We start from the raw sequence: 16354 nt of genomic DNA on the forward strand, positions 1-16354 counted from the left end.
TATCAGGAAGGAAAAACCTGCCAACGATATGGCAACAATCTATATGATGCAGCAATTAGCATTACATATACAGTGTAATACTTGAGTTTAATACGTTCACTGACCATGTACCCTTCCTTTCTGCTTTAAAATGAACGGAAACGTAAAGTTCCACTGTCATGCCTATAAACATTCTAAAATAAATACCGTAATGAAAAATACATACATCATTATTCACTTCAATATCTACACCCAAAAAAAATAAATAAGAGCAGACAGCGCGTCACCGATGCGCAAAGTTGCGGAAGTCTCATTCGACATCCAAGTGGTCGCCATATTGCCTGCATCTTCTGTCCGTGACGTCGCACTGGGACGTTGGCCATTAAAAACGCGCTGTGCCACCTACTACGGGACACGGAAGCTCTTGTCGAAGAAGAGGACATCTCACAACCGAGTCGAATGTTACCCTATCGTTTCGAGCCACGTTTAGATGATATCCGGCTCACTTCTAACGAACGAGCCAGCCCGGCCGAAGCCGTCTGCCGCAGAAGCCGACGGGTACATCGACACATTTAGCACCCCCTGATTTACAGCCGGATGTTTGGTTACATTCTGAGAGGATTACGTCCCCCAACTATTGTTTATTTTAGTCTCTCTACACCAGGGGTCACCACCACGGTGCGTCCGGGCGAATGGTAGCCCGATCCGATCTTCGGCGGCAGCGGAGGTCTTTAGCCTAGCTTCGGCGCCCGGGGCTAACGGCCTCCGCCGCCTGGCAACTCGGCTCCCGGCCCGCTGCCGGAGCTCGCCCGTCAGACTCCGCGTCATTCCCGCCCGAAGAACCATCCGAATATTCAACATTAATTCCATCCGCAGGTTCAAATCTGTATGGAAGTATTCCTGCGTCTTCCCCGATAAACCGATACCGCCATTTCTTCACCAGATGAGGATAAATACGAGAAATCGTCCCATGAAACCGAGCCTTTGTTGCGGCACATATCTCCGCGCGTGGGTCATGCGACTTGCAAAAATGGCAGCCCCCCCCCCCCGAATAGCCGTAATTCTCGATAAAAATCTTTTTCAAAACATTATCAGATGAGAGAGGATTTGACATCACATTGTCAAAATAGGAGAAATATGACGTGAACTATTTGATACATTGTTAATGCAAAACAGTGGATTTCCCCTTTAATAACAACCACATAAATTAATTTATGATTTGGAACCAGCTTTCAGTAGATCGAAACCAAACACGATGAGCACTTGCAGTCATATATTCTTAATCCTCTGAGAAGAAGACGCACGCATACCGGCTGTCAGGAGGGAAGGGGAGGGGGGTGTACTGTGTCTTTAAAGGGGTGTTGGTCGACGGAGAGGTAGCACATAGGTTGAATTTAGTCGCAAAGGAACACGGCGTACGCTGTTGTTGTTTATTTTTATGTTTCTGTTTGTTTGTTTGTTGTTTTTTTTGTGCTTTTACAGCAGCAGACGTGCGCGCGCCTTGCAGCCATGGGAGGTAAAACGTCGAGCGACAAGAATGACCGCCGCCGACATGCAACGCGCGCGCACGCAAATCTCTCTCCCCCCACCTCCACCCCCCCCCCCCCTATTGATGCTGTTTGTCTGTCGTGACAGAAGCGGAGACGCGTCAGAGGTTGCTGCGCAGTGTGAAGAAAGAGGTGCGTTGGGGAAATTACGATGCTTGTATTATTGTGATGATTCATTTTTTTTTTTTGGCGGTTGATCGGCGGAGGAGAAAATGCACAGCGTATAGCCGGGATGGCGATGATGCTGGTGATGACGACGGTGCTGATGCACGCGCGCGCGCGCACCATTTTCCATATTCGTTGCAATGTGGATTATCGTGGGGGGGGGGGTGTATTTTCAATCTATTTTGCATTTAAAGGACAGCACAGTGTTGAAGCTCCATAGAGAGCATAAAAACATGGCTGCATGTTTTTTTTTCTCTCTTTTAATTATGATTATTATTCCCAAGTGAGAAAGCACCGTACTTCCCCCTCACCTGTGACTCATCGCATCGCAAACATACAGAGGAGGGGCTGCGTTCTTGCATTTTTATTTATGGATTTGACAGGGGGGGGGGCGTGCAAATTATCCCTATTTAATTGTGCTATTAATAGCCGCAAGAATAAATCAATATTCTTGTTTTGTTCTGTAAATTACTCCCGACGGGATCCGTGATATTGATGTCACACGGGGTATGTATTTGCAGAAAATGGGAGGGGGGAGAAATGGTCAAAATATTAATCACAAAGCTCAGGTTGAATATGTTTTGATATTTCGCTCTACTACCACCTACAATATAGTTATTCTTTTCCACTTTCACCTCCAAAAGTTTTTTTAAAACGGAAAAATAGTATTGTATGATATTGTACAGGACGGAAATAGCATAATTACATCAAATGATATCAAGAATAAATACTTTATATTTAAGATAACTGTATAAAAAGAGGCACCGGGTTTGATCCCGGACCCACCTGTGTGGAGTTCGCATGGTGGTTTTCGCCGGGCATTCCGGTTGTCTCTGTGTGCCCTGCGATTGGCTGGCGACCGGTTGAGGGTGTACCCCCGCCTCCTGCCCGTTGACAGCTGGGATAGGCTGCAGCACTCCCCGCAACCCTCGTGAGGATAAGCGGCAAAAGAAAATGGATGGGTGGCTAAATTACCCCTAGGTGTGATTATGAGTGCGACTGTTTGTCTCTACGTGCCGTGCGATTGGTTGGCGACCAGTTTTCAGGGTGTACCCCACCCCTTTCCTGCCTGTTGACAGCTGGCATAGGCTCTGGCACTCTCCGCGACCCTCATGAGGATAAGCGGCAAAAGAAAATTGATGGATGGATAAATTGCCCACAGGTGTGATTGTGAGTGTGGCTGTTTGTCTCGACGTGCCCTGTGATTGGCTGGCGACCAGTTCAGGGTGTACCCCGCCTCCTGCCCATTGACAGCTGGGATAGGCTCCGGCACAAAGGGATTGTAAAAATGGAGTGCATACTCCCGCTAGTGGTACACGAAAGTATTGCCAAATTAAAAGTCCAAGCCGTGGCCTCGAGTGAATTTTTGCTTATTTGCTCTTCTCGTCACGTCTTTCATGAATTTGCATTGATTTTATGTCATCGCGTCATGTGACTACTTCAATTCGCGCCTGGTGTGAATCCACTATTACCATACACGCGCACTGTACATATTTTAATGTGGGTCAGGGTGGCGGTGGTACCTGGAAACCCGGTACTTAAGGGAAAAGTTCATTTTGATTGAAAATAACTCAAATCCTTTTCAAATTGGTAATTTGCCGAGTGGAATGACGTGGAAAGAGTTGTCATTAAACGACTTGGTTCCGTTGGGCGCTCGGATGTCTCTATTGACCGTTTTCGGAGCGGGACCGTCCAATTTGTTGCATGAAAAGGCAGCGGCCGCAAACCGACGCCAGAAAAAACGTCAGTCATTGGCTGCGCATCTTCGAAGATGAACTGAAACAGCACGCTGGAAATCAGAAGCGCTTCATTTTTCTCCCATAGGTGAAACAGATCATGGAGGAGGCAGTGACGAGGAAATTCGTCCACGCCGACAGCAGTCACATAGTTTCCTTCTGTGGTAAATATTTTGTTTGCATATCGTCTTGGAGGGGAAAAACTCAGTTTTCACCACTGATCCCCCAAAAAATAAATAAATCATGAAAAACATAAGACTGGATAGCGGGATGTCGATTGGTTAAAAGCCAGTTGGCCGCCATCTTGGTACTCCTGAAATTTGTGGAGGAAAATGGTTTACAGGTTTTGTTTTTTTCCTCAAAGTTTGGCATGTAGAATTAAAACTAATTGTGTGAGCTTGACATTTTTTCATTTCTGGTAACGAAGGATTTTTAATTGGACTTGGTGAGCCAAAAAAAAAAAAAAAAAAAAGGCTAAGTGGAAAGGAAAGGCATAGAACACCGTGACTAGCAAGAAACCTTGCTTATTACCTCGGGCCCGATTTCTGTGACATGTTAACTTTTCCCAAAATACGCTGTGAAGCACTATCATCATAACATAGCAAATAAAACTACGCATTTTGCCATAAAAACATAACATTTTAAGTCAAATCAGTTTGATATATTTTTGGAAATAACGACACGATGGGAAAATACATGCTAAACGCGGTTCATTTGTTGCCTCTGCGACGTCCGATTCCAGACAGAAAATTTAAACTTGTTTCCTCGCATTTGAAAATCAAATTCAATTTGCAGAGTTCTGTATTATGAAATTCATCCCCAAAAAAATTCGCAAAAAATGTGTTTTCTTGCTTATCCGCTGACGAAGTTTGGGGAAAATATTGACATCGCACCGTTAGTGAACGGTGAACGACAACAACCGTAAACAAAACTCCGTTCGGGTGAATTAAGCTCGTCAGAAAATAAATGACAAACAAACTTTAACAGTGTCAAATTAAATCAAACTTACCTGTGGAATGTTTTCTCACAGCCACGAAACTGGTCGGCATGGTTGTTTTGGGAGTATCAAGATGGCAGATGGCGACTTCAGTTTTGCTGGCCAATGAGGCATCCAGTCTTTTTTTTTTTTCAATATATCAGTGGTTTTCAAAAGTTGAAAATGTATTTGAATGCAAAAATGCCCTTGAGTAGCACATCCCGTGGGTAGTTCGCATAAATTCACCCCCACCGAATTGTATCTGTATCTTGGATTGCTTTGGACAGTGAGAAAAAGAAAGACCCTGACACCAGTTTTACTGATTGTCCCAATATTAAATTATATCATAATAGTACGCATTAAAAGGTCTCGAGCACGTGTGCCCAAGGTTGAACAGGAAGTTGGCTATTTTTTGTTTGAAGTAGTCTTTTTTTTTGGACAGGGTAAACTCCGAGTACAAGGGGTCTCAAACATGCGGCCCGTGGGGCATTCGTGGCCCGCAAGATGCTATTTTGCGGCGCCCACCGTAATAAGAAACGATAACGGTAGTGCGGCCCTTGAGTTTTATATGGACGACACTTTTACAGTGTTGCGTGCAGAGCAGACCAATCACGGTGGGGTAGATGCCTATCGACATCGACCAGGCTCGATGCACGCGGAGAAACGATTTTCAATGAGAAAGTTACAGCGGCGTCGCCAAGGAGAGTTCATTTTGTTTTACACGCAAGTTGTAAACACCAGCGTCCTTCATCTTATTTTGTGTTTTAAAAAAAAAAGATGTTTGAGAAGATAGGATTGTTTTTCATTTCGAATTTTAATTCCACATAATTCCACGTGCGACCCAGCCGCAGGCAGACTCCGCCTCCAGCGGGCCCCAAGTTAAAATGGAGTTTGAGACCACCGTCCTATTCGGAAAGAAGAAGCAAGTATCATAGACAAATGGGCGACAGATTTGTTTTTGTTTTGTCAATTAGATTTTTTTTTTGCCTGCGCCATTTAACGAGGACGGCGCAAAGTTAGCGCGTCATAAAATTAGCAACGAAAACGCATTCTCATTAAATCCGGGTGCGCTAGTATTCCCGGAAAGCGCAAACGCCGGACCCCCGCCTCCGGCATTTTCTATTACGCTGAATGCGTAATTATGCTTTGCGATAATTACGTTTAGCTAAACACGGCGTGCGAGCACTTTAGCATGTGCGGCGCTGCTAGCCACCCCGAAGCAACCGCGGTTGCATTTAGCCAAGGTTAGCCAGGTATGAATTTTGTATAATAAATTCTGATAACTCCCCCTCGGAGGCGATGATGCTCATCAGGAGCGAGGTGCGCGGAATTCACGTCGCTCATATCCTAGCAACCGTGTTTTGGGCCGTTGTGCCACCTGTGCTTTCCTTTCACCTGTTTTTTTTTCCAATTATTTTTCAACATGTGCAGTTATGAAATTAAAATCAGGGCGAGCATCAAATACTGTACAGGCTTACCTTGACTCACGAGTTTTATCTATTCAGGATCTGGAGTTCTATCAAGCGTCCCTGTCGGATGTTTGACTTTGCGCTGTTCAACAAAACATCGGAAATTGCGTTTAAAATCGGCTCACCTCGTCGATATGACGTCAGAGTTATGAATTACCGTTTGAATGCGTGGACAGCCGTGGTGGAGGCCTGCGTGCTCCACGGGCTGAAGCGACGCATCGCCGGACTGCTGTGCAGCAACAAGGTGGCGGCGCTCTTCCTGAAAGTGGCCAAAAGCTCCGTGCCCGCCGAGCAGCTGTGCCACAAGGTCCAAGAACTGGAGCAACTCATCGAAAACAGGTGCGCTTGTTTGCCTGTTCAAATATGTCTGTGTGCGGAAGAAATGTCGCGGAATGGGTGGATCATCTTTCTGGAAAAAAGACAAAAAAAATGGAAAAATGAAGACTCGTTATGATCTATCTTAGCCTCTACTGCGGGGGTGTCAAACTCGTTTTCCTCGCGGGGCCACGTTGTTGTTCCGGTTTTCCCTCGGAGGGCCGTCATGACTGCGGGACAAAAATATTGAATCATCTCGTCATATTTACATCGTCAATTTGTGAACTCGTTTTGGGAATCGATTCACGTTTGGCAACACAAAAACGCTCGTAATATCTCAACTTTATCGTTTATGATGTATGACAATTTGAAATTTTGGTACAGATTTTTACAAGAATCGTGGAAATTGGCACTCGAGATTCGGCTCCGCGGGCCACAGAAAACCTCGGGGCGGGCCAGATCCGGCCCCCGGGCCTTGAGTTTGACACCAGTGCTCGACTGGGTCAAATACACATGTACACATATATATATATATATATATTATATATATATATATATATATATATAGAGAGAGAGAGAGAGAGAGAGAGAGATTTTGATATAAAAATTACGTTAGAAGGACGAGAAAGTCATGGTGGAACAGTGGATCAGTTGGAAGGCGTTGGCCTCACAGTTCTGAGGTCCCGGGTTCGATCCTGGCTCTCCCTGTGTGGACTTTGCACGTTCTCCCCCGTGCCAGCTTTGGTTTTCTCCGGGCACACCGCTTTCCTCCCGCATCCCCAAAACATGCAACATTAATTGGACGCTCTAAATTGCCCCTAGGTGTGACTGTGAGTGCGACTGTTTGTCTCTACATGCCCTGTGATTGGCTGGTGACCAGTTCAGAGTGTACCACACCCGCCTCCTCCACTTTGACAGCCGGGATAGGCTCCCGCACTCCCCGTGACCCTCGTGAGGATAAGTGGCTAAGAAAATGGATGGTTGGATGGATAAATTGCCCCTAGGTGTGATTGTGAGTACGACTGTTTGTCTCAATGTGCCCTGCGATTGGCTAGCAACCGGTTCAGGGTGTACCCCCGCCTCTTCCGTTGACGGCTGGGATAGGCTCCGGCACTCCCCACGACCCTCGTGAGGATAAGCGGCAAAAGAAAATGGATGGATAAATTGCCCCTCGGTGTGATTGTGAGTGGGGGTATTTGTCTCTACGTGCCCTGCGATTGGCTGGCAACCAGTTCAGGGTGTACCCCGCCTCCTGCCCGTTGACAGCTTTGATAGGCTCCAGCACTCCCCGCGACCCTTGTGAGGATAAGCGGCTGGGAAAATGGACGGATGATAAAGTAGGTTTAGTGCCTGAAGCTTTTGCAGGTGCAGTATGCGGGTGAAAAACGTTGAAAATAAAAACTTCAGGCCGAGAGAAGAGTCTCTTCGAGTGAACGGTGAACATTGGCAAATTTTCACCTCAAGAGTTTCCACCGTAACGACAATATGGATATTAATTTTCCGTGCAGCAAACAGAACAATTCCTCGCTGAACAGCGAGCGCAGCCGGCAGTCCAAGTTGAACAACCTTCCGCCCCAGGCCCTCAAACACTTGTGGATCCGGACGGCTCTGCTGGAGAAGCTCTTGGACAAGATCATCCTGTACCTGGTGCAGAACGCCAGGTATCGACATCCAGCAGAACATTTCTCACGGATTGCTTCGTCCAACTGTTTTGACGTCCGTCTGTTTGATTCCCTGCAGCACTTTTTACGAGAAAGAAGCCATGCTGATGGATCCTGTGGACGGACAGATTCTCGCATCACTATTGGGTGACCGCTGTTAGCGTTCCAGCTATTTACGTAGCACGTTCCGTGACTGCCTTAGTCGGAACGGATTCAAACAGAACCGCGCCAAAATACGAGCGGTTCGTCATGGGACTTGTTCCCTAAAATAGTGAAACTCCCACGTATTTGCGTTTTTCTGTGGAAAACTTGACCGTTTGTGGTTTTTGTGCTCGTTTCTCTAACGCACTTAGATGGGTTCAAAGCCCCGGTAGTAATTTCTATAACGTTCTTTGACCCGGTCTTCCAGTCGGTCCCTGCGCACTGGAATACACCCACGTCAAGACCGCCGACCATTTCTGGACGGACCCGTCGGCCGACGAGCTCGTACAGAGGCACCGCATCCACAGCGGACACTGTCGACAGGATTCTCCCTCCAGGAGGCCTGCCCTGGTGAGTTGTAATTCGGTGGAGTGCCGGTTTAAGCGTCTAATCCTCATTTCGCCGTCTGATAGATTCAGAAGAGACAGTCCAGCGGCAGCATGGACGATCGCCCTCTGGTGTGGGCGAGGGAGTATGTTGAGTCGCTGCACCAGAACTCCAGAACCACGCTGCTGTTTGGCAAGAACAACGTCCTGGTGCAGCCGGTACGTTTTAGGTCGGATTTACCCTGCAGGTCCGAATGTGTTGTAGTTAGGATCTGCAGGTATCTGACGTCAGTCGGGCGGTTCCGTACATTTGGAAAGGATCGGATTCTATTTGTTTTAATTCCACTTGAGAGTGTCGGGAATTGTCACTTGAACAATGTACTTTAAATCCAACCTTGTACACGTTATAAGAAATCTCAAATCCAAGATGAGAGGCGGACCAAATCCTGCCCTCTGGATTCTTGTTGTCCCTCAACGGACTTGCATGTTGCCCTTGTGTGTCCCCAGAGGGATGACATGGAGGCCATCCCGGGCTACCTCTCTCTGCATCAGACGGGAGAACTGATGACACTTAAATGGACGCCCAATCAGTTGATGAACGGCAATGTGGGGGAGCTGGATTCTGAGAAGAGGTATGCTGAAAACTCAGAGTCTAATAAGGACATGTTCACCTTGTGGGTTCCCCCCCTCCCTCCTTCAGTGTCTACTGGGATTACGCCATGACGATTCGCTTGGACGAGATCGTGTATCTCCACTGTCATCAGCAAGGTAATTTATTTTGGCGGTTGTGGTGTTAAATGCGACCGTCTTACAAACCTTTCTACCCAGTGGACAGTGGTGGAACCGTGGTGTTGGTAAGCCAGGACGGCATCCAGAGGCCTCCATTGCATTTCCCCAAAGGAGGCCACCTACTCCAGTTTCTCACCTGCCTAGAGACAGGCCTTCTTCCTCACGGCCAGCTGGAGCCACCGCTTTGGAATCAGCGAGGGAAGGTCCGCATTAGTGGCTATTTCTTGGACCTCCTACTGGATTTGTCATGGCTTGAGTGTTTTGTTTGCATTCTTAGGGAAAGGTTTTCCCCAAACTGCGAAGGAGGAGCCCGCATAGCTCATGCGACTCGGTGTCTGATAAAGAGGATGACGAAGCCACAGATTACGTCTTTCGGATCCTCTTTCCTGGCAATCAAATTGAGTTCAGTAAGTGTCTAGACTCAGTTACACGTTGCTGTAGTCTTCCCCTACAGTTCCAGGAAATCTAAAAATGGGCCTAGTAGCCAATCCCTTGGATTTTTCAACAATTTAGTCCCGGTTTCACTGAGCGGCAAAAAAATTGGATAGGACTGTCTAAAAGACACACTGATTTGGTTTGGTTAGCCTTTTTGGGGTAATTTCCTAATGTCTGGACCTGGAGCTTTTGTCTCATTGCTACCAAATTTAAACTACGTATGGTAGCGAGAAGGACATGCTACATTGCTAATCTGTCTCACCATAAAACACGACTCCACAAAAGTGGGGGCCATTCGAACTTGGGAACATGAAATCTAGTAGGCATGTCTGCCATGAGGAGAATTCTCTTGGCAGTGAATCAATCGCAACTGTTGCGTGGATCAAGGCATCATCTTTAACGGTAATGTATGGACATAATAATGATGTATAGTCAGCGATTGATGGTAGGGGTCTGTGGTTCTGTGCAGTGCCTTTAGAGCTGATGGACCAGGGTATAAACATGTGGCAACCTGAAGCCAGGAAGTCCTCCGGCTCCTCCTGCTCACAGACGGGTTCGTCCGACAGCTCTCTGCCAAGTGGCTGCAGTCAGGAACGGTATGACCACAATGCCTCTCGTCACATGAAGATCTCGGAGTGGATATCATTAAAATCTACTTGACCAGGGCTCCTCTGAAGCTCCTCTGCGACACCATGAAGTACCAGATCATCTCACGCGCATTCTATGGATGTGAGCGCAAGTTCCGCTCACCGTCAAATCTTTTCTTGATCAAATCAGCTCTCATGCCCATTTCTTTCCATTCCAGGGCTGGCGTACTGCCGTCACCTGTCCACAGTTCGCACCCACCTTTCTGCTCTGGTCAACACTACGATAGTCTTCCCTGATGTGCCCTCAGATGCACAAGGAGGTCTCTCTGCTGATGTATGGACCAGGTTTCTCCAGGACAGCTCTGTAAGATTCTCACGAGGGCTAATGTGGGGGACGTGTATTCTATTAATTTTCAAATGGAAATATAGGAGACCCTCATCTATGCTTCTCGTGTCTGTGTGTGTGGTTTAGAACACCAAACACCGATATCCTCCCCCTAACCATTGCAGTATCAAGACTAGCATAGGTCTAGGGGCGGCATGGGGTCACAGGGCACCAGAACTCCTGGGAATATATAAAGAAGCGAGGCGAACTGTTAGCTTTTCTGGTAACGTGATTGCAGTTACAAACTCTTGTCACAGTTTTGGCGGAAGAATCTGTACGTAGGTTGCAAACAACACAACTAGTCTGGGAGGAGTTTCAGCTTTCTGGTTGGCTCTTATTCAGTTTCACATCATCACCATGTTGGCAAGGGAGAGGAAATGCCGGAATTTAGCCTAACTGCCATAATTTGTGCACCCCACTAAAGTGAGTCCACACAATTTTCAGAATTCACAATTCTCGTTGCATGGGGGATGGGGGGGAAAATATCTTTTCAGGCCTACGAAGAACTTGAAATACACAGGCTGGTGTACTTTGGAGGTGTGGCACCTTCACTGCGCAAGGAAGTCTGGCCCTTCCTGTTGGGACACTACCGTTTCACAATGAGTGAGAAATCCAGGCTGGAGGTATTCGTACAGCTTTCCAATAACAATGTTTTGGATCCTGCGGCGATTTTTCAGAACATTCCGCTGGTCTGCGTTTCAGACGGACGAGCAGACGCGCCTCCTGTACGAGCAGACCGTGAAAGAGTGGCAAGGCTGCGAGGCCATCGTGCGCCAGAGGGAGCGGGAGAAACACGCAGAAGCCCTCGCCCGGTGTTCGTCCGGCACCAGCGTCGAGCGAGGGCCAGTGGTGGAGCGGGACTCCACCATTAGTACAGATGTACGTTGACTTGTGGCGAGGGGAACAACGGCGGCCGTAGTACTTTCCAGACTCATAGTTCTGCTTTTATTTCCCCCGTTTTATCGCTCTAGTCATCACTATGCAGCAGCTCCGATCCACAGAATACACGGTCACAGAGCGACTCCAGCAGTAGTGCGCCGGTAAGATGCACCTGCAACACCGGTATTTTCGTTTAAGAAAACCAAATGTAACTGATCAATTCCTTGCTTTGTTAAATTTGCGTTTGCTTTTCTTTAGTCACTCACACTTGGTCCATTTGTTAGGTGTTTGCATCAGTTGATGCCATGGAGACGATGCCCGAAGGAGATCAAATAGAGCACAATGGTCCAGGAAAGGACATCCCAGGTGGTCTCTCTGGGTCCAGCGGCCTATCTTGCCCGGATGTGTCAAAACCACCACCAGCTAGCGACAGCTACCTTCTATTGACGGAACCAGCTCTTGCATCTGCAACCTCTCGGCAGTCGGCGAAGGCGTCAGATAACTTTCAGGAATTTATTGCGCAATTATCGCCCGACGGGGTTAAGGTACTTGAGTCGACACCCGAGGACATCCTCTTGGTGAGTGAGAAAATTGAGAGTCCTGAAGCTGCTGAAATGAGCAAGCCCTCAGAAGCGGCGGGGAAATCTGCAAACCCGACCATTGACTTCCGATCTCCCCCAGACAACGTCAACGTTATTACTCTTGAAACCGAGATTCAGAATGAATATTTCCAAGCGCCGCTGCTCGGGCAGGCTCTTCAAGCACAAAATCGGAGAAGTCAAGAAAAGGATGCATTGGAAAAAAATATGCCAACATTAAATATGGATCCAGAGAGTTGCAAACAAGCAGAAACATTGGACAAGCTGCGCTCGCAATTGTTGGCTGCTTGTCTGTTGGAGGCAGACGCAACAGAATCCACAGATTCAGCTGCGTCTGAAACCAGAAATGTGTCAGAAATCTCAAACTCACCAGCCAGGCGAGTACTTGACGCTCTCCAGTCGGCGTCCCGCGGGAGCCTTTCGCTGTCATCTCATACCAGGCAGTCCCCGGACTCGGATGAGTCTCCCTCAGCCCTGGAGATGGAGGACATTCCTGCTGGGGTGGCCTGCTTGAACCTCGAGGAACTGAACACCAGGCCCTTGACGGTCCTCGCGGCCCCACCCGCGTGCCTATCTCGGAGAGTGAAGATGGCACCAGAGGACCTCGTCCCGGATCCGCTTCTGGGCACTGCTTGCAACACCAGTCCAGATGACACTGACATAGGGCTGTCCGAAGACGAGCCCGATGCAGAAAATGAGTTTGATGCACCAGAGTCTGCAATGGCGGCGCCGGAGTCCAAAAAGGAAGACTCTTCGGCTCAACAAATGTACTCTGTAAGTTTGAACCATTTACACAGACCAGTCATTAAAATTGGAGTTCAACTAAAAATTGTCTTTGAGAAAAAAATGCACGTGGCAAAAAGAAAAAAACTCTGGCACAAATGTAACACTTCAGTGTGAACAAGTGATTGCCCCTTAAACCTAGTAACTGGTTGGAACCCCCCCCCCCCCCGCCGCCCCCCATGTGGTTGAGTATCTTTAACTGTGGAATCAAACCAATTGAGTTCTTTTCTCACATCGGCAGCAAGAAACCATGGACATGTACCTCATCAACTTGCATCGCATCGACAAAGACGTCAGACGGTGTGACCGTACTTACTGGTACTTCACTCCTGAAAACCTGGACAAGCTAAGGAACATCATGTACAGGTAACAAAGACTTACAGTAGTCACAATACAGTACTTGAAATGGATCTTCAATGCTTCTCTTTACTCGTTGGACTTTCTTTTGTAGCTATGTGTGGCTGCACCTGGACACTGGTTACGTCCAGGGCATGTGCGACATATTGGCGCCGCTGCTGGTTATCCTCGACAACGGTAAGTGTTTCGTCAATCTGCTCAAATGAGAATTTAGCCGAACATCGTATCAACGGTTCACCGGTAAAACCACAATTTGCCACATACTGTTGGAAGTTCAAGGGTTCTTATTGGAACATCACGATTTCGTACATTTCATAGTGGTCTTGAATGTTTTTCCTATACTGAATCTTGGAACAACTCCATCTTGTTCTCAGAGGCGATGGCGTTCAGCTGCTTCACCGAACTGATGAAAAGGATGAACCAGAACTTTCCCCACGGGGGTGCCATGGACTCTCACTTTGCCAACATGCGCTCGCTCATTCAGGTTTGCGCATTATGTCGAGACTAAGAGGCGCTTTGTTTGAGCTAATGATGTCTATACGCACTAGATCCTGGATTCTGAGCTGTTCGAGTTGATGCAGCAGAACGGCGACTACACCCACTTCTACTTCTGCTATCGATGGTTTCTGCTGGACTTTAAAAGAGGTGACATACCAATGAGACGGCGTGCGCGCCGCGAGCTAACCTCCGTTTTTCTACCCAGAAATGGTGTACGATGACGTTTTCTCCGTGTGGGAGACCATCTGGGCGGCGGCGTACACCACCTCAGAGCATTTTGTGCTTTTCATTGCACTCGCACTGGTGGAAATGTACAGGGACATCATCCTGGAGAACAACATGGACTTCACTGATATAATCAAGTTTTTTAACGGTAAAGTATACTCACGTTCTATTATTATTCTGAGCAAATTCAGTTTGATAGGTCTGGGACAAACTACGATAAATCCATCCATTATCTACCGGTTTTCCGGGTCGGGTCGCGGGGGAAGTAGCTTCAGCAGGGATACCCAGACTTCCCTTTCCACCCAGCCTTTTCTTACAGCTCTTCCGGAGAGATCCCGAGGCGTTCCCAAACCAGCCGAGAGACAGTCTCTCTAGCGTGTCCTGGGACGTCCTCGGGTCTCTTTCTGGTGGGACATGCCCGGAACACCTCACGAGAGGCGTCCAGGAGGCACCCGAATCAGATGCCCCAGCCACCTCATCTGGCTCCTCTCAATACGAAGGAGTAGCGGCTTGACACTGAGCCCCTCCCGGTTGACCGAGCTTCTCACCCGTTCTCTAAGGCAGAGCCCGGACACCCTGCGGAGGAAACTCATTTCGGCTGCTTGTATCCGGGATCTTGTTCTTTCGGTCACGACCCAAAGCTCATGTCCATCGGCGAGGGTAGGAACGTAGATCGACTGGTAAATTGAGAGCTTCGGCTTTCAAGTTAGCTCCCCCTTTACCACAACGGACCGATACAAAGTCCGCATCACTGCAAACGCTGCACCGATCAGTCTGTCGATCTCCCGTTCCATTCTTCCCTCACTCATGAGCAAGGCCCCAAGATACTTGAACTCCTCCACTTGGGGAAGGATCTCATCCCCGACCTGAACACGGGTGAAACAAGAAACTATGACACATTAGAATGTTATTTTAGGGTCATATAAAAACTACTTGTAAAACGACCACCCCCCCCGCCCCCCACAATGCATTATAGACAAAGAATCAATTCCATTTGGATCTTGGTAAGTCTGCCTAGGGATGCATTTTCAGTGCAGGTCCTCTTGCACTGGGTCCAGGTGGGGCGGTAAAACGGATCAACATTTGTTCAGTGTTTTTATTTGGCATTTCTTAGCTTTGAGATTTCCAATCTCCCCCCCTATCTTCTCAGAAATGGCCGAACGACACGACATCCCGCGGGTCCTGACGATGGCTCGAGACCTGGTCCACAAAGTGCAGACACTCATAGAAAACAAGTGATCCTATACTCTGCTCTGTTAGCTTTTGAGTCACATGCGCTACACACACACATACATACACACAAAAAAGTGTTTAACGCAGTGAGGGTCTTAAGTGGTTATACGTGATTATCAGCCCAAGACTTGTGTTGCTCATAAATCTAATGAGGGGAGACAAGAAAGGCCAGTACATCAATTTATTTTTCACGTGCTATTCACCTAGTGAATGTACCCTTTTTGGAACAGCTTCAGGATGTTAGTTTTGCCTTAAATGTTGCCATTTTTTTCAGGGATACACAAAAAAAAAAAAAAAAAAATCTTAAATCAATAACGTCTTGTGATGCTTGTTGGGATTCAATCAGTATATATATAAAAAAAATGAACTTGGTGTGTCCGAGATGCACATCTGGGACCTGATGCGGCTATCAGAAAACATCACTTGGCACCCATCTTGAATTTGTAAATGCTTGGCGCTTTAATTTTCTGAACATTCTCTCATTAATACCACTTTTCCATAAAAATATTACGATCTTTCTTTCGAGGTCAACTCCGCACATTTCCAGGTTAACTTCTCTGTGGTTTCTTCGCAGTCATGCAGTTCTACTTTAAAGGTTTTGACTGGGTTCATGTCAGGCCTTAAACCAAATGGGTTCACATGGGTGGCGGCGATGCGGATTTACTTTGGATAACGCGCCGCTAATCATTTCGCGAGCGCATCGTAAACCGTCAAAATGATTCAACGGTTGCTGATCAGTTCCCGATGATTCCCCATCAAGCGTCTCCATGCGTTTCTCAGAAACCCGCCCGTGTTGTGTGCGTACTGTTCCTTTTGTCAGTTGTGCTGTATACAACGACCCACTGTACAAACGCTAGCACATTTAAATGCAATACAATGTCTATACGTGGGCTTTATTTATCATGAACAGAGCTCAGAGGAGAAAAATATATATATCCCATTGAAGACAAATATTTTATTTTTTTCCTGTCTTAACTGTAACCTGTTGGAATTTATTTATTGTGAATTAAAATCTATTTTGCATTTCATGCGCCTTGTTTTTTGGTCAAACTGCCTACACATTGGTACACATTTACAAAAAGGACCACCCGTAATTCCCTGCCTACAGAGCGCAACTGGTTATAAGCCTCCCACGGTACATTTGGAAAGGAAATACTATTTGGTACGTACACAGGCTGCAGCTGTGTAAAAACCGCAAGTGCCCACACC

At 47.3% G+C, this 16354-nt stretch overlaps 1 protein-coding gene across 1 annotated transcript; it reads left to right on the forward strand.

Annotated features, from left to right (window-relative positions):
* Positions 1–7: 7 nt before the first annotated feature.
* sgsm1b (small G protein signaling modulator 1b) lies at positions 8–16108 on the forward strand. The gene is made up of 25 exons (XM_061800712.1): positions 8–1495; positions 1615–1658; positions 3516–3591; positions 6049–6211; positions 7696–7848; positions 7928–7995; positions 8258–8400; positions 8463–8594; positions 8883–9007; positions 9076–9143; positions 9204–9367; positions 9442–9571; positions 10069–10195; positions 10264–10328; positions 10405–10550; positions 11066–11194; positions 11274–11450; positions 11543–11611; positions 11735–12823; positions 13074–13198; positions 13284–13366; positions 13564–13673; positions 13738–13834; positions 13893–14060; positions 15063–16108. Exons 1-25 carry the CDS (start codon positions 1489–1491, stop codon positions 15149–15151), a joined length of 3747 nt encoding a protein of 1248 aa, XP_061656696.1. The 5' UTR covers positions 8–1488; the 3' UTR covers positions 15152–16108.
* The last annotated feature ends 246 nt before the right edge of the window (positions 16109–16354 follow it).

The sequence above is a fragment of the Syngnathoides biaculeatus genome, chromosome 17 (genome assembly GCF_019802595.1).
Source record: "Syngnathoides biaculeatus isolate LvHL_M chromosome 17, ASM1980259v1, whole genome shotgun sequence".
Classification (NCBI taxonomy): domain Eukaryota; kingdom Metazoa; phylum Chordata; class Actinopteri; order Syngnathiformes; family Syngnathidae; genus Syngnathoides; species Syngnathoides biaculeatus.